Consider the following 18,706-nt stretch of genomic DNA (forward strand, 5'->3'; position numbering starts at 1 on the left):
TTTCCAGCTCTTTCCGACAGCAGCTCTGAGCAGCGCCCTTTGAGCAGCGCCCCCGCCCCTGAGGGAACCGGCAGGGCCGAGGTGGAGGTAGGGGCACTAAAAACCGAGGTGCCCGGAAAAAAAATGAGGAAAAATGATGCCTCGTGCTTGGAGCGTGGGCTGATGCTCAGCCGGTTGGGTTTGTTTTTTTTTTTTTTTTAAGAAAGACAGGTCATTTCTGATAAAATTAAATAAATAAATAAAACGACCCCTGCTGCCCACCTGGAGCCAGCCCGCGCCCAGGGGGAGGCCAGGAGGGGTTTCGGCTGCCCCGGGGAGGCAGCGAGGAGCTCGGCGGGCCCCTTCCCACCTCGTTCCCTGTCGACGCTGCTCAGGGCCCTCCTCCCTGAGGAGCCGCCGCCCGCGGCGCCTCGCGCTCTAGGCGGGAAAACCGCGCCCGCCTCGACGCTGCGGCGGAGGGGCCGCCTGAGCGCGGCAGGGGGCGCTGCTTTGCCGCCGGCGAGCGGGCGGGCGGGCGGCAGCTCGCGCGCATGCGTCGCTCGGGCGGTCGGCGGCGGGGAGGGGCAATGGGCGGGCGGCGGGACCGGCGGCCATGGCGGCGCTGCTGGAGCACGAGAGCCAGATCTTCCTGGACCTCTTCCACTGCGACGGGCTGGTGGTGTGCGCCCGCGGGCTGGGCATCGACCGCCTGCTGCTGCGCTTCCTCCGCCTCTACAGCGAGCCCGCCAGCCTGGTGCTAGTGCTCAACACGAGCCCCGCCGAGGAGGTGAGCGGAGCCGCGGGCGCCGGGCCGTGCCTGGCGGCGGCGGCGACAGCGTCCTGTCAGCGGGCGCGCGGGCGGCGGCGCCCTCACCCGCCGCCCCCTCGGCGTCGTCGCCGTCCCTGTCCCCTGCCGCCCCCTCGGCGTCGTCGCCGTCCCTGTCCTCTCGCCTCGCCGCCTCCCCTGCCCCCGCCGCCCCCTCAGCGTCGTCGCTGCCCCGCCACCGTCGTCTCCTCGTCGCCGCGGCCCCTGTCGCCGCCGTTCCCGCCATGTCGGGCGGGCGCCCCCCGGCCGGCTGCCGGGCCGGAGAGCGGGTCTGCGGCCGCTTTCGGTCTCCGCGCTCTTATTTTGGCTGGAAATAGGAGGTTTCTCACTATCCAAGAGGTGGTAATCTGGAGACAGCTTTTGTGGTGACCGTTGGTGGATAGCGGTCCTAACTGCAGTTTCTCAGGTGAAGCTTGACGTTCGCAACCCATTTGATGTAGTTGTCTCTGGTGGCAGGTGACGGGATTTCAAGAGGGTCCCCCTCCAATTCTGTATTCTTAAGATGGTATTAAAAACTGCCTGTTCTCTGAGCAGAATCTATTAAAGTATAAGGGAAAACCTAAGATAAAGTTTTCAGAGTACTTAAGTTACTTTGAGTGTTAGTGACTCATATTTTATCAATTGTTGCCTCACTAATACTGAAAAATATATCACTTTTTAAAATACCTAAATGACTTTGAAACTAAACAAGGAATACCAAATAAGAAAAAGATCTTTGTAATTCTGATTTCCTTAGGTAATGATGATACTGTTTCTCATAGTATAATGTTTTTAATTTGTTTTGAGCAGTTCCTCAAAATTAATGGAGCATGTGTAACTAAGACTTTTTTTTTTGCGTGTATTTCATCAGTTACTACAATGAAATCTTCTGTTTTTACTGTGTTTGGTTTAGGAATATTTTATTGATCAGCTGAGGTCAGATGGAGTTGTTCATCTTCCTCGGCGTGTTACCAATGAAATTACAAATAATATTCGGTATGAATTTTACACACAAGGAGGTGTCCTCTTTGCAACGAGTCGAATCCTCGTGGTAGATTTCCTCACTGACAGAATTCCTGCAAACCTCATTACTGGTAAGAGTTTAATAGCATACAGGTAAGAGTGTTACAGCCTGGACAGATAGTAAAATCTAAGAGGGAGGAATATAAGAATTTTTGTCTGTTATCTAGATGTTAACATCTTGTTAATGTCTAAATGTAACTGAATATCGACTACACGGAAGAAAGTAAGTTTTTGCTTCAAAAGCTGTATCCCTCTCCTTTTAGTCAACATATGAGAAGTCCTAATCGATAAAACATTTTGAAAGGTTTTATGTTAGAGCCAAAGGACATGGAATTGGATAATCCTGGTATTTCTAGGTTAAAAAAGCAAGCAATTTTTTGAGCATCTTACTTTAACTTCACTTCTGCCCTTCAACTCCTTTCCCTTCCACCTCCAAAACAAAACAGAAGAAAACACACCTTTGGGACTTCATGTGTATGGAAAGAAAGAATACATGAAAGCTATACAAAATACATGTGTCCTGAAATGACACGGTGGTTTTACACTTTTCATATTGCCAGTAGAGGTCAGTGTGGCACTAGAGGTCTTTGAGAGAAAGAGCCGCTCCTTCTTTTAAAGCTATGGTAACACTGTTCTGTAGGAGACCTGTGTATTGCTAGGGTGTGATATTGTATGGAAGAAAAAACAACAATAAAAACTTGTAATAGTGTTTCTTGAAGAATTAACAAAGTTTTTTTTTTTAAGTGTTTTTATGTATTAGAAATGTTTTTTTTAAATCACTGTAGAATCACATGTGAATTAACAGTTGATGAACTCATAAGTTGACCTAACTGTAAATAAGAAATGATCATCACTGGAATGCAGAAGAATCATTCCGGGTAGTTTTGGCCAAATACAAATGATGTAGTAAATACATATACCATAGAAAAACTGAGTTGGTGCAATAGACAACGGCAAGTTGTTTCTGCCAAGGTTTACATGGTCATATGAACTCTGTTAACAAGCAGAGAAATATTGACTAAAAGTATGAAGGTATTGTAAACGGTCTCACTGGTGTGTTCGTTATTTCCGTGTCTGTTCTAATGTCCATACCCAGAGTCAAATCTTGACAAACTGGAACGTGCTCAGAAATAAGTACAGCCATTATTATGTACTGAAAAACCTATTTCATAGAGAGATGTAAGAATATCTGGTTCATCCCTTAGTAGATTATTCCATGACTTGATTATGAAGGAATAGCAGTTATATGGAAATCAATTTCTTATAAACGCTCTTTAATTTATAAAGCAAAGGCATATTCAGATCAGTGGTTGAATGTTAAGTTGAAAAAAAATTGTGATAGAAAAGAGGTGCACTTTTTATCTCAGTTGGCTTATCTAGGTATGGGGTGAAGCCTTTGACTTTTGATGCTATTGCTTCCCTTTTGGAAAGGTATTTATTATTCCACTGAAAGTCGTGGGCATACAAAAGTATCACACCGGCCTTATCTTCGTTAGGAAGAGTAAAAAAATGTAATGTGTTATTTAACACAATTAAGTATGAGGGGAAAAATAAGACTAATAGGTCTTGACCGAGTGAAGTGTAAACCCTGAAAATGTTTACTTTGAACACTTAATGTAGTTAAAATAGTTTCACTTGTTTGTGCTAAAATGTGCGCATTTAATCTTTTTTTCCTAGTATACACATAACTGTGCAAAAAAATTGATGGTCTACCCATACAATTAAAGGTCCCTTCTGTCTTCAAATGTGCAAATGAATATCAGAGGAGAGGAAAAAAAACAAAATAAATATTTTCAAAAGTTCTATCATTGAGAATAAACCTTGAGTGTTACCAAAATAACAAACTTGACAAATCTGTAATTCCAAATCTTCTGTAGATAAAATAATTCAAATATCATAGTCTTGAACATATCAAATGTGCTTTGTGGTAATACTATGTTGCACCTTGCATTTGATTTTTCTCCTAAAAGGCACAATTTCAAGTTTTGACTTGAAGAGTAAAGAATTTTCTAATGCAACATTGTGAATCCAAGAAAGTTTTCGTTTCTACTTGAGCACAAGTATTTCTGCTAAAGATGCATCATTATCACAGTTCTTATTTGGGGATTCCTGAAACTGAGGAACTACTTGATTTGAACGCCTAAGAGTTAACATTTTAGAAGACTGAAACTCCTCTTGTCCTTTATTTAGCAAAATCTGTCAGAAGAATAAAACAATTCTGAGGAAAATTATATACTCTACTATACAATAGTATACACTATTCGCTATTCATCTTTCTTTTTTTATAACTTAAAAAAATCTCTTATTTTGCCAGGCATTTTGGTATACAAAGCACACAGAATCATTGAGTCCTGTCAGGAAGCATTTATCTTGCGACTTTATCGCCAGAAGAACAAGCAAGGCTTCATTAAAGCTTTTACAGATAATGCAGTTGCATTTAACACTGGCTTTTGCCATGTAGAAAGAGTGATGAGAAATCTTTTTGTCAGGAAACTTTATCTGTGGCCAAGGTAAGGCACCTTTTTACTTCACAGAATTGTTAAACCTAACAAAATTAATTATTATTACCATAGATTCCTAAGGAAATGGGGTTTATGCCATCACACTGCTAATTTGTTTCTTCCTCCTTTGTATTCCCAAACAAATTTTATTCAATTTTTAACAGAAGAAGTGATCTCAAGGATACTGTTTTTCTATAAGTATATTTGAAAATAGACCCCAAATTAAATCTCTAAAAGGCTGTATCTGTGGTGTACCCACCTATTAGCCAATAGAAGTCACACAGAAAGTGACATCCTTAATAGCTTAAGGAAAGCATCACTTATTAAACAGGTAATTTGAGCCACGAAGTAACTGGAATACAGACTCTGAAGTCCACCATTCTTGGAAGTATTTTTTTTTCCAACTATGGTGAAATTCCGTGGATATATCTTTCTACATGGAAGATACATTTTTAAAAAGCCTTTCTTTAATTGTATGTGCCAAGTTTGTCATATGGGCTAAGACTTTCAGGAGCAGACCCACAAATGGAATTGGACACTTCAGCTTATTACTCCTTCAGTGCTCCTGTATTTTTCCTTTAGTCCCCTCTAGAATGTGCTTTATTCTATTTTATGTAATGTTGTACTGTACTGTCAACGGTTTAACACGTTTCCTTTCAGCGTTACAAAGAAGCAGAAACAGATCTATCTAGAGTAAGGACGGATGAACAGAAGCTCTGTAAAGTTTCCTCCTGGGCTTCTGATCCATAAAAAGACCTGAGGGTGTAGGGTAAAGCAAGGTAAACTGCCTGTTGAGTTTCAGAGGTCAATCTCTTCTCCGTGCCTTGCTCTGTTAATAACATCAGTTAACATCTATGTACTTGTCTGGACACATTGGCTATAGGGGCTATGTTGTAACAATGACCTGCTAATTTTAATCAGAAGCTGGGGATGCCACAGAGTCTGCTTGTGGATCCATGTGATTCTAAAGGATTTATAAACCTATTACGGTTGTCGCCTGTAGGGGATTTTTTTGTTTGTTTTTATATTGAGATTTGTTACCTCTAGTTACGGTATAGAATGTAGTGCAGTAATTCTCCATGGATCATTCACCAGCACTGTAGGCTTGCATGACTAGAGTAAGTACAGTCATGATCATGGAATAGATGTTTTCTCAGGCTGTTCATAAGCACTATTGCAATCTTCTCATCTATAGAAACTGATTGATTTTTGCATTTAGATTACTTGTTTACACCTAAATCAATTGTAATTTTAGTTTATACGAACTTTTGGATAATTATGTCATCAAACAAACCATTCAGGTAAATCTTAATAAGTTGTTTTCCTCTTAGATTTCATATAGCTGTGAACTCATTTTTAGAGAAGCATAAACCTGAAGTGGTAGAAATACACGTGTCGATGACTCCTGGTATGCTTGCTATCCAGACTTCAATACTGGACATTTTGAATGCATGTCTGAGAGAACTCAAACGTTATAATCCAGCTCTTGAAGTAGAAGATCTATCTTTAGAAAATGCTATTGGTAAACCTTTTGACAAGGTAACGATTTTGTTTATTTTGCTGTGTCTAATTATAAATTAAATTGTCTAATTAATTTGTAAAAAGAATAAATAACCAGCAGCAACCAAATATTCTCTGGTGACACTTATTACTGGTACAAGGACAGAGACTACGTTAATCTATAATGGTGATGTTATAGTTGCCAGTAGGATTTTTGGCTCATTAATGCTCTTCCTTCATTTGCAAAATTGCTATAGTTAGGACACCTGATTCATGGTTGGTGCTTCTCAGTACTACAGTAGTACGGATAATTATTGATACTGGTATAATTTAAAAAACTTTAATGATAGCCCAGCTACACAGTGTATTGTGTTTAATTTCTAATTACAAACCACAAATTAAAGTTTGTGATTACCATGCTTTACTCTGTCATGTTGTTATTTTAAAGATGGCTGTGATTTCAACTCAAAATACTTTTAGAAATAGGTGTACAGTATTTTTCCTTTTTTCTTCTTAAATTTTTGACTTGTATCTCCTTTGTTAGGAGAACTGCATATAGTCTGTAATATACCCTTGCATGCTGTATCCTTATAACCATAATATATGTCATTAATTGTGTGCATGTTATTATTGGCAGGTCTGCAACGTTTGGCATACATGCACTTTTTGTATAAACTTCAACCATGATTGTGAAATACAATTACTTATTACTTCTGATTTAATCCTCCTGTGAGGAATTCTGTACTTCACGTTTGCAGATTTTTTTTTTTTTTCCCAGACTCCGTAGGGTGCATGTCTGCAGGGCACTCATTTTGAGAATGAGATGACATTATAATGTTTCCTTCCTTCCATAAATAAAGGATACTAAATACTAAAGGTGCAGACCAGTATCAATAAAATAAGATTTTGTACTTTACTGATACTTATTTTACCAGTTTTATTAAAGGGAAAGGAAAATACATACTGAAAGCATAAATGATACAGATATTTGCTAACTGTTGAGTTCTTCTGCACAAAAGCATCTATATTATATTAACTTTGCAAAAATCGCTTATTTATCAAAATAAATATCTCATTATTACATCTATACTTTAGTGTTTTTGATACTGGTTGGGAAACCAGTGGCATCTCCTGTAAAGAAAATGTGCATTCCTTTCTTGATTACTGTAGTATAGGTATTTGTTATTCTGAAGTTTACAATTTATATTTCTAGACAATACGTCACTATTTAGATCCTCTCTGGCATCAGCTTGGAGCTAAGACAAAATCTTTAGTCCAGGATTTGAAGATACTGCGTACTTTGCTACAATATCTCACTCAGTATGATTGTGTCACTTTCCTTAATCTTTTGGAGTCACTGAAAGCAAGTGAGAAAGCCTTTGGTGAGAATTCAGGTAAACATTGAATAACTGTACCAGTTAATGCATGAAAAAGTGAAATGTTGATATTTTTAATTAACACTCCCAAACATATGAAGGTATCTAATTAGGTTTTATATAACCAGCCATAAGGATGTAGGTTTTTATTGACAGATAATGCTTTCATCTTCCCACTTAACTGCTGTTACTTGACAGTGTGAGATTCACATCTCATTTCTGTCTTTTATTAAACTAGTAATTACATAGCAAGCAGGTAGCACAGATATTTCAGATACGAGATTTGGGGCTTTTATTGGAAGGGGTTAAAACATATATATTGCAAATGTCAAACTGTTAATGTTTTCTTTGCCTCTTTAGGTTGGCTGTTTCTTGATTCTAGTACTTCAATGTTTATAAATGCTCGGGCCAGAGTTTATCGCGTTGCAGATGACAGAATGACTAAAAAAACCAAAGTTTCTGAAAACCATGATGTAAAGAAGGAAAATGGTACTGATCATTCCTAATTTTGATAGAGTCGCACGATTTCAAATACTCTGCGTGTAATTACTAGTGTTATGGTTCCCTACGTGATCTTGTGCAGATCAAGACCCCAGTCTGCTAGCTGTGCTATTTTGAGACATAATCTTAGTTCAAAAAGCCTGTAATAAAAAAGTTCAGAGTCACAAAGAAGTAAAAGTGCACAGCAGATCAGTGGGAGAGCTTTTATGACGTTGTTCTTGAATTACATAGGTGTTTAGCTTCATCTTTTTCATTTTTTGTGAAGAGGAAGGAGGCTGTTGTCATTTTTATAAACAAAATATTTTATTTACGAGTTTCAGAATTGAAGAATGAGTAAACTATTTTAACTTTTTGCTTTATCAAAACCTTTCTCCCCCTTTATAAGTATTTCTTTAAAAACACGCTCCAGCTCCATCAGCACAAGTTGCATATGTAGGCTGTTGAGCATTGTATTTGCCAAAAATCATAATGTTGTTAACATCTAACCACTAATTTAAAGTTATGAAGAGTATTTTGGCTATAAATGCTGCTTTATTCAATCTTACTTTATTTCAGAACTGAAAAGGGAATTGGTTCTAGAAAGTAACCCAAAATGGGAAGCTTTACGGGAAGTATTGAAAGAAATTGAAAATGAGAATAAGAACAGTGAAGATCTTGGTGGTCCAGGTGAGAGAATATCAAATGACATAAGTTTTCACAAGGTAGCTAGTTTCCTACTTGACTTTTGAGAGAAGAAGCCTAACTCTTCATTACAGTCATATTAAAGAGCTAGTTTTAAATATAATAATTGGTGGATTTAAGACAGGGACTTTATGTAAAATTAACTATTTTTAAAACTGTGACAAAATTTTACACTTTAAAATGTGGCTTTCCTTAAGAGACTACTGGAATTGAAAACTGAAGATTGTCACCAATGGTTTGTGCCAATATGACCACTTGATGGAACCTGGTTGATTTCTTCTCTGCCAGCCTATTCGATATTGCTTTGGCCTTGCATACTTGTCTCTATTTTCTCCTTTTCTTTTCCCCCAACCCAACATTCTGATAGCTGTCTCATCTGCTAACGTGCTTATGTGAATATACCCAACTTATGGTACATTTCTCTCTCTGTCCTCCATGACAGTGTCGAGATAAAGTTTCTGCTCTGGGTGACTTAATTGCATGAGACTCAAGAACAAAATTTCCATTACAAAGCTCATCTGTAGACTTTTAAAGTTAAGATGCACATTCTATGTGATTCCCAAGATTTACTGAAATCTCTTGCATACAGGTATACCTATAGTTTTTTTTATAGCTATAGCCAAGAAAGTTTCCCTCAGACAGGCTAATGAGGTGAGACTGTTTCCCTCCTCTTTAGTTCTCACTCTAAAAGAGAAATGTTGAAATTTGCTATGTAATACTGTATTAAGGAATGAGCCTGTATTGTTATAGAAAAATATTTTAATTTACAATTCAATATGGTATTGATGCTGCAGTCCCCAAAGCAGAAAACCTGGAAATTTAGTTGATGTTCTACAAAAAAAGAAAAATCTAAACCCCAAACAATCTATACCTTCACAAAAAAATTAGCCAATCTTCTTCTTTTATGTAGCTACCATAATTTAGTTTTTAAGAATTTGACACATGGGCTCTGTTGGATGTAGTAATAGCTGTTTCTGTTCAAGTTCCTATACAAAACTGTGAACTACACCCACTGCCACGTTGACACATTTACTTCTGCCATTCTGCTGATAGGTGAGGCAGGATAGACAGAGACAATTATTTGTTCAGTTTATCCCAGTAGGAATCAAAAGATCTCTTCTGCTGCGGTCTTTGTTTTAACAATGTAGCAATCTGTACAAGTTCCAGCCTTCTAGAGCACTTACAAGTAATGCAGAAATAGAAATGCTTCATGGCTTTAGGAGCTGTGTAGGTCTGTAACTCACTCAAGTCATTCCTCAGCTGTTCAGGTAAGCATTGCTCCTTTGCATTGACTAGGGGAGATTGCAGGGGGCTAAAACTGTAGTAATTATTCACTTACTTCTTGAAGTCAGGATGCTAAAAAAGTGGAGGTTCTATCTTACACCCCTTCTGTTTCATACGTTTCTCACATGCACCTGAAAAATTGCACTGCTTTTCCAGGAGGTGCAGTTTCTTGGATAGAGAGTAGAAGGCAAGTGTGTTTCTAACTAACTGCTTTGCTGCCTTTCTTATTTTAGGACTTTTCATCCGCTTGCATTTCACCAAGTTTTATTTTGGGAAATAGTAAGGGTAAAAAAGTGTTCTTTTCTCCCACCCACAGTGTTCTGACTGTAGATAAGAACTGGCTCTTTCACCTAGTGTTGTAGGAGTTTGTCTGAGTCAGCTTGTGGAGAATTGTTATTCAAGGCCCATAAATGTCAATAATATTTGTGTGGAAACGTGTATTTTCTTGAAGTACTTTTAGACTCTATAATGTAGCTGACAAAGGCTAAAAATTAGAACAGGCTCTAACGTCTGCCTTACTTAATGATTAAACAAAAAATTGTTCAAATGTTTGTTTCAATACATGCTGCATTCTGCCTTGTTTCAAATGGTCAAAAAGAAAACATTACCTATTTAGATGGTGTAAGAGTCAGGAATGAAAAACTTGCACTAACCTTCTCTAATCTTGCGTGGTACAAAACATCATTCAATTTGACTGTCCCCAAAAGTCCAGAGCAATTGCAACTGCCAAGTGCATTTGTCCAGCACACTTCTAGGATCAAGTTTGCTCAAGAGATTTCTTGTATCTGGATTAAAAAAAAAAAAAAAGTACAGCATAACAGATGATAAGCATAATATTGTTTCTTGACTGCAGGACAAGTACTTATTTGTGCCAGTGATGACCGAGCTTGTGCGCAGCTCAGGGAATACATTATTGTTGGAGCAGAAGCTTTTTTAATGAGACTGTATAACAAAACCTTTGGAAAGGATGAGAAGGCTGGAGAAGTGTGGATTAAGGATAGAAAAGCTGTCAAGTCCAAAGGAAATGCCAAACCAGACACAGGAACTCAAGCCAAAAAAGCCAAACTCAAGGATTCTTCAAAAGAAAATAAACACAAGAAGCAGCAAGACCGGACTTTACCCCAAATGATAGGGAAAACTGAGGAGGAAAACAGAGAGGAGGAGTTGAAGGTGGAAGAATACAAAGAATTAAGCAGTAGCCAAGAAAGCAGTCTTGAAGAGGCCGTTCCTGAAGATTTCCATATTAACTTACCCTCAGATTCTTATTACGGTATCTTCAAAACCCCTCTCACGATTATTCATCCATTACAGGGTTGCAGTGATCCCTATGCACTCACTCGAGTATTACATGAAGTAGAACCGCGATATGTTGTATTGTATGATGCAGAACTAACTTTTGTTCGGCAGTTGGAAATCTACAAGGCAAGCAGGCCTGGAAAGCCTTTGAGGCAAGTTGAGTTGATAATTGAGAATGTTGTTGGTCTAATTTTAGTCTTTTTTTAAAAAAAAAAAAGTTATGCACTTTTGGCAGTTGGTCCAGAACAACTCCTGTTTAGCCATCTTATTTTTAAACAAAAGTATAGTGTCTAATTTATACTAAAATATTATTTTTACTTTCCAGAGGTATTTAGTCCCCTAACAGCAGAAATATACCAGTAGTAACATCTTTGTTCCATCTTCTACGAGACCTCTGCTTAGATGATCTTTAGTGGCAATCCATTTTTGAGGTTGCTATATTCTCATTTAAACCAGTAGCTATAGGTATGAATTTTATACAGTAAGACTAGTGCAGACATAAATGGCGGACCTCACAAGGTATATTGCATAAGGATAATTACTGGGCTAGTTGTACAGTTCACTTTTAATTGGCTATTCAGCATGTATTGTAACTATCTCCAGTATCATATTCAGTTAAACAATATGGCAACTCCCCTACTTCAGAGCAGGAAAGTCAGATACAGTAATATAGCATGCAGGTAGGGGCTAGGAAGCTTTTATGCTCCCCAAGAAAAAATTAATTAGAGTAAAACCCTATAAGTCTGTCAAAATATAACTCAATTTAAAAAATATGGCTTTGCGTAAAAGCTGTAGGCAATTAATACTTGAAGTTAATTATTAATTCTCATATGTTCTATATGAGTTCATATTTGTGGAATAAAACTTAATTTGTTTGTGTATGTACAGATGTATAGATGTATAGGTGTATAGATGACAGCTTGTTCGTAGGACCTAAGATTCCCTTGTATAAATAAATCATTCTAAATCTTAGGTGGTGTTTTTTTCCTAACCCAGGATAATTACAGATTTTAGTTTATGTATGCTAGATACTTTCTTCTGGCAAGATTTTAATGATAAGCAAGCAGTCTTTCTCCATGATACTTGCTTCTTGTCTTTATTGAATGGACTGGCTTAAACCTAAGTAAAAGACTGTGTCATCCACTGTGGTAGAATCCCAGAAAGTGTATCTGCTTTTGAGAAAAGAGAGGAAACTGGATATAAGAATTTTAGTTGCTGAATTTTGAAATAGCTTCACAGAAAAAGATACAGTGAAATGCCTGGGTTTGCTCTCCTTTTCAACTTCTTGGACGTTTACTACTACTACTCTTAAATATTGGTTTTTTTTTTTAATTTAATTTTTTTTCAACTTCATAAGAAGTTTTGCAGTGTTCTTTTTTCCCAACCTACAGAGTTTATTTCCTCATATATGGGGGCTCAACAGAAGAACAGCGCTATCTCACAGCTCTGAGAAAGGAAAAAGAGGCCTTCGAGAAACTCATTCGGTAAACAAAAAAGTTGACTATCTTTACTACTCATCTGTTCCATCTATTTCCCGCATGTTCACATTTTAAACAATGAAGTTCTTAATGTGTGAAAAGTTTATATAAACTTCCAATTGCTCTTCAGATGTTAAGAGAGTTTTCCAATCAAGAATCGATAAGAAGTCAAAACCTTACTTTCCAAAGCACCTGCTTTTTATATCCATTTTTTTAATTGAAATTTCAAAAACTACTCAGCACCACTGCTATTTTTTTCTTATTATCTACCAATTTCATATAAGAAACTTTACTATAAAGGTATTTTTGTCTGCAGATAGTATTGCTTGTAAGATATTTATAAGGCTTTCATGATTTCAGTAGTTTTGTGGACAAAACAATGAATTTTAATGGCTGTTTTCTTGGACTGCATCAGTCAGTATTTTTACTGACAATGTTTTCTCACCAGATTATGTTGCTATTACTAGTCATTAGTTCCTTAGACCTTCTCAGGGCATATAAAACCTTAAAAAAAAAGAAAGAAAGAAAGAAAGAAAAAGAAAATTAGAAAATACAAATATAGACTCTAGCCCTAGCAATCTGAAAAATCTAGTAAATTGCATTTCTTATCGGGTTTGCAATCAGTATTAAACTGCGTAATTTTACATCTGACTGAATGATTTTGAAGTATTTTAAAATATTTATTAGAATTCCAGTTGTTAGCGTTTCATTGTTTGTGGTTCCTTAGAGAGAAGGCCAGCATGGTGATTCCTGAAGAAAGAGAAGGAAGAGATGAAACAAACTTGGACTTAGTAAGAGATGCTACACGTGCCACTGTTTCCACTGACACGCGCAAAGCAGGTGAGCAATTCCTGAAGTTAGGATTGCCGCCCTAAGCTGTGAAAAAGGCCTATAGCTTCTTATGTTTAAATCCTATCCAAAGTGGGAGGTAGAGGCACATTGATTTTTGCAGTCCTAATGGAAAGAAGCATGATCTCCTTTAGTCCATCTCTGTTGTCTCTCTGTGAAATAACAATGAATTTACATCCTTTTCCAAGAAAAGGTTAATGAAGTATTTTACCATTAAGATAGGTATCACTTGAATAGTTTCTAGGCAGGCTGTTGGCTATGAGACTGTCTAGTATCGCTTGCAGTGAGGTGGGGAGAACTTAAAACATTAAAACTGAAGTCTACAGATAGAGTCAAATGCCGTGTTTTCCTTGAGCGAGTAAATGTTGGGGACTTCTGATTTTTGCAACATAGATTAGATAAACAACTGTGGACTGTGGTTTTTGTCTACCTTCTTTGCAATAAACATCATTTTTCTTTTGCTGCAATTCCAACCATGTTTTTTCTCTTCCTTGTCTTTTTCTTCCTTTCCTCTGACAAGTATACTCTGTCTTCATCTTTACAGCTCTGCCTGTTTTTCTTGGCTGGCATTTCTGTCATCTTGTTCTCCTTCACCGTATGCTCCCTAATGTTTGCTGTTATATCTTTTGTCACCTCCATGCTGCAAGCTCTTCTATGTCCTTTCACAGATCTATAGAGGCTAAAATAAATCTCCTACAATAAAATGCCATATTGCTGTGGGAAACAGCTGAAAGTTACAAGGAACAGCTGCACTATCTTGTTTTGTGGACAACCTTTAAAAACATTTTCTTGATGCTTTTCAGTAACTTTTCAACTACAGTTTGACATTGTCAGCTCATTGTCAGCCACACAAGGCTGAAAGTAGGTACGCACGGTAGTTCCATTAAACTGTAGAACATACTGTATGAACTATGATATGTATTTTGGTAACTGACTTTGTCTAGAACAGTAAGTAACTAAATAAAATCTGATCTATGGTACTGCTGAATCTGAGGTATAATTTGATATGTGAAACCTGCCCATTATGGAAGCATTGGCGGCACACAGAAAAATTATATGACCAGAGTCAGAGGTTGTAAGTATTAGACTCACTGTGTTTATTTTGCTTTTTAGGTGGACAAGAACAGAAGAGTGCTCAGCAAACTGTAATAGTGGATATGCGGGAATTTCGTAGTGAGCTTCCATCGCTTATTCATCGTCGTGGCATTGACATTGAGCCTGTTACTTTGGAAGTTGGAGATTACATTTTAACTCCCGATATCTGTGTAGAGCGGAAAAGTATCAGTGATCTTATTGGTTCCCTAAATAACGGAAGACTATACACACAGTGCATTTCTATGTCCCGTTACTATAAGCGACCAATTCTCCTGATTGAATTTGATCCTAACAAATCTTTCTCCTTGATTCCACGAGGCTCTCTACATCAGGAGATTTCCAGTAATGATGTTACTTCTAAACTAACCCTTCTTACACTCCATTTCCCTAAGTTACGTATCCTGTGGTGTCCCTCTCCTCATGCTACCGCTGAACTGTTTGAAGAATTGAAACAAAACCATCCACAACCTGATGCAGAAACAGCAATGGCTGTCACAGCAGATTCTGAAGTTCTTCCTGAGTCAGACAAGTATAACCCTGGTCCTCAGGACTTTCTATTAAAAATGCCAGGTGTTAACACAAAAAACTGTCGTGTCTTAATGAACCACGTTAAAAGCATTGCAGAGCTAGTAACGCTGTCAAAGGACAAACTTTCCAAAATTTTGGGTAATGCCATCAATGCCACGCAACTCTTTGACTTTATTCATCTGACCTACAGTGAGGCAATATCTCAAGGAAAAAACAAAAGATAACTAATGGGATTGTCCAGCATAAGCCATAGTAAAGCCTTTTTGCACAATACTTTGGCAGAGTACATAGAATATTTTATTAAATGCCTTCTGAGGTAACCACCTTTTTCCTGCTATACTACTATCCATCAATTTTAACATTTGAGTTAATAATTACTGAAGGCAAGTTTCATGAGGAAAAGATAAATTGTTTTTAACAGAGAAAGGCATATGATTTTTATTCTTTCTACAGCACTTTAACCAATTCTATAGTAACACTGAATAAACTAAATGAAGTTCATCATCAGGCCTATTAGGATTAAGTGCAAAGACTAATTGATCAAAGTGTTTTCTTTAGAGACATGATGTCTTGTTAAAGCTAAAAATGTTCAACATTTGATTAATGGGCGACCTTCTGCGTGATGTATTACTCTCCTGTTGCCATGTCTCACTTGTTTTTATTAACATGTTATTTTCTGGAAACTGCCAATTTTCGATTGACAGTGATGGATCTGTTTGAAATGCATCATGACCTTTCGCCAGGAGTTAGTTTAGAAGAACATATTTGGAATCAATCATGTGAGTTTGAGTATCATCATAAACATTTGTTGCAGTAAACTACAATTGGATAGGTATGTTCTATGTTGTATTTGTTTACTTTACTAGTAGAAGTTGCGCTTTTTTGATGCTCCAGAGCCAATACATCTCTGTCTCGGTAGATTTTGCAAAGTGCATTCCTTTGGTCTAAATTGGATAGAGATTTGGCATTAGCAGCTTAATCTCACAGTGCCTTATTTATGTTTCTAAGATACTTTATTTTTGAACCAATTTTGATACCTCTTTCACCACACTTACTTCAAAGTGAAAATCTAGATATACCATTAGGACTATTCTTTTTATATCAGAGCATATTTTCTCTCGTATAAGACTTTTTTTTTCCTAAAAAGTAAGGTTTTTCCAAAAGTATGAACAGGTCTTACAATCTTGCCTTCTTTCTGTGTCCTATTGCATTTGCCTTTTAATATCTTTATAAATAGACCATCTGTCAATAAATTCAGTAAAACTATTCTCTCCTAGAAGATAACTTTTAGCATTCTATTTAGCATAGAGTGGGAAAAAAATCTATTCTTTCTTTGATAGTTTGTGAATGTGTTTGTTTACAACATTTGTATTCTTCACTGAACTTTGATATGACAGCTACATAACAAGCTGCCTTTGCCAAAAGGATTGATCCTGTCTCCAGTCATTACGTGCTAATGAATTTACTTTATATGTTTACAAAGTCTTTACACACGCACACACATTTATAATATACATACATGCATACCTATGTATATGCAAGTGAATGCAGGTAAGATTCTAATGCAAACAACAGATCTATGTGTACGGCATTACAGAAGAAAGTACTTATTTCCTGCATTTGAGTTCAGGAAAACTATACTGTGCACTCAGGTTTAATATTTTCTGTGCATTTTAAGTGTGAATAAATCTATTATGAATTTGTTAATTAAATACATCCATAACATCATCTTTAACGTTATTGTCATTGGGCATACATCTTGTTCATCGGTTGGCTATATTGATATCAGAGTATTTTTATTTCTAGTGTGTGATAGTGTGTGATTTATAATCCAGAGCTTAGGGATTTTGTTGCTTTATATTATAATTTATTTCCTTTAACATAAGAGGAAGTCTTTCCATTAGGCTTTCATTTATAAGGTGCTCATTTCATTTATAAGGTGTAAGGTCAAAATGTTTTGTTTCAATAATGCCTGCAAAGTGGTGAGAATGAAAAATCATGTGTTTTTCTTTAGGCAAAGAGCATAGCTGTCCTGAATGAATGTTCTATAGACATTGTTTCAGAAAACAGCCTTCCAAAGCATGTGTTGTTCATGCATTTGCATCATTAAAATGTTACATGTACTGTTTTTCATGGGTGCTGCATGTCAGTTTTGTCAGCTTGTTTTTGTCTTAGATTTGTATAAGGTGAAAATGAAGGGTCTATGAAGGAGGTTATAAGGTTGTAGCCTCATGTTGTATGCTAGATGAAAGTCATACAATTCAATTAAATAAGTAATATATGCTAAATATTTGGACTAAGTTGCTTTTGTTTATATATGTGGAATTTTGTAAGGGTTACTTTCATGCAGGATTAGTGTATTTGAGGGGAAAAGAACAGCTGTTAACATTGTTGTATGACATTATTGCTTATTTGTAATTTGGCACCTTACTGTATTAGGTGAAGTTACAGTGACCTGTGAGAACAAGTGGCAGTTTGTCCTTCTGAGGCAGTAGGTACAAAGTCTGAAACACTGGGAGATGTCCTGTACCTTGGAACCACTCAAGGCTGAAATAGCCAAGCCAACGAAGTCAGACTTTACCTGTATGCACACAACAAAATATTTCGGTAAATGCTGAAAGTACTTAGGACACATTCCATGGCCTTATGGCATTCCTTAGCTTGTCTTCCCCAAAAGTAATGAAAATTTGCATATATTCTTGTCATTGTTACGTTACATTTTTGTCATTGTCACAGTGTCTTGTCTCTCTTAAGTTCCTGCTTTTTAAAAAAAAGGCAGGGGCAGGAGCGATAGCACTGCTTTCAGGTGAGTATCTCGCAGATACCTCTTACACCGAAACTGAGACTACACTTTTCAAGGTCACTGAATAAGTGAGACTGATAGGTTTTTTATACGCTATTTGAAAAGAAGCTAGTTACGTTGCTTTTTTTCTAGCTTGTCTGAGGCTTCGCCTGCACTAGGTTTCTTCCAGAATAACAAATGCCCAGGAGATGTTTTGCTTGTCATACTGTCTATGAACAGTTCCATAACCAAAACAAACTTTATCTGCAAAATTACTTTTTCTGCATGAACATGTATAGCAGGACTTTTCTAGTACAGTTGCATTAATCACATATGAGGCATTCAGATTTATGCCTGCCAAATTTAAATGCAAACCAGTTGAGGAGAAATCCACATTGCTTATAAAATATGCAGCCACAATCTAAAAGGGCCATGACTTTTTTTGATGCCGTACAAAAGTTTGAATGTGAGGATTTTTGACAGTGAGACTTTCTCCTTTGCAGAGTAATAGTACAAACACAGCTAACCTAAATTTTAAAAATAAAAATTTGTCCCTAAACCTTTCTTAGTCATCTAGAATGCCACTTCTATCACTGTAGAATACAATCAAAAAGCAAGTATCTGCCAGAAAATAGTTATTAAATGAATACATTTATGTGCAAAACAGCATACAGAAATGTAACTGAGGATTGTTAAAGAAACTTGTCTCGTGTTGGCTTGCCTATTAACAATTTTTAATTTCAGGCTCCATAGGCTGGCTATTAGCAAGGTTGCAACTCTTTTATAAGTTGCATTAAGTGCTATTTTAGGAAGAAGTTCTCCTTAGGTCTTACTCAGAGCTAGTCTAAATTAAAATAATATTCTGTTGATCTCTTTTCCATAATACACAGCTTTAAGAAATACAAGAAGGGTCATAAACAGAAAAGTTCAGAAATTCTTGCTCCAAGATTTTGTAATATTCTGTAATTATAACTTAGTTTATCTGTTCAGTCTTTCCGGATGTAATAGCAAACACTTAGGTATTTGCA

The 18,706-nt window shown here is 37.1% G+C and overlaps 1 protein-coding gene and 1 long non-coding RNA gene across 3 annotated transcripts in view; one reads left to right on the forward strand and one right to left on the reverse strand.

Annotated features, from left to right (window-relative positions):
• Nucleotides 1–561: 561 nt before the first annotated feature.
• On the forward strand, nt 562–17,186 carry ERCC4 (ERCC excision repair 4, endonuclease catalytic subunit). 2 transcript variants are annotated; one of them, XM_068908826.1, is made up of 11 exons: nt 562–766; nt 1,698–1,878; nt 4,122–4,317; nt 5,640–5,847; nt 7,022–7,202; nt 7,545–7,673; nt 8,241–8,351; nt 10,504–11,098; nt 12,338–12,430; nt 13,152–13,264; nt 14,387–17,186. In XM_068908826.1, exons 1-11 carry the CDS (start codon nt 593–595, stop codon nt 15,118–15,120), a joined length of 2,715 nt encoding a protein of 904 aa, XP_068764927.1. In that variant the 5' UTR covers nt 562–592; the 3' UTR covers nt 15,121–17,186. The 2 variants fall into 2 exon arrangements, with proteins under 2 accessions (XP_068764927.1, XP_068764926.1); XM_068908825.1 differs by lacking the exon at nt 7,545–7,673.
• LOC138061100 (uncharacterized) overlaps nt 6,332–18,706 on the reverse strand; it is a 32,590-nt gene continuing 20,215 nt past the window's right edge. Inside the window, exons 3-4 of the long non-coding RNA XR_011134745.1 lie at nt 10,304–10,435; nt 6,332–7,165 (exon numbers count right to left, since the gene is read on the reverse strand). This is a non-coding gene — a long non-coding RNA (uncharacterized lncRNA). The remainder of the gene's footprint in view (nt 7,166–10,303; nt 10,436–18,706) is intronic.

The sequence above is a fragment of the Struthio camelus genome, chromosome 15 (assembly GCF_040807025.1).
Source record: "Struthio camelus isolate bStrCam1 chromosome 15, bStrCam1.hap1, whole genome shotgun sequence".
Lineage (NCBI taxonomy): Eukaryota > Metazoa > Chordata > Aves > Struthioniformes > Struthionidae > Struthio > Struthio camelus.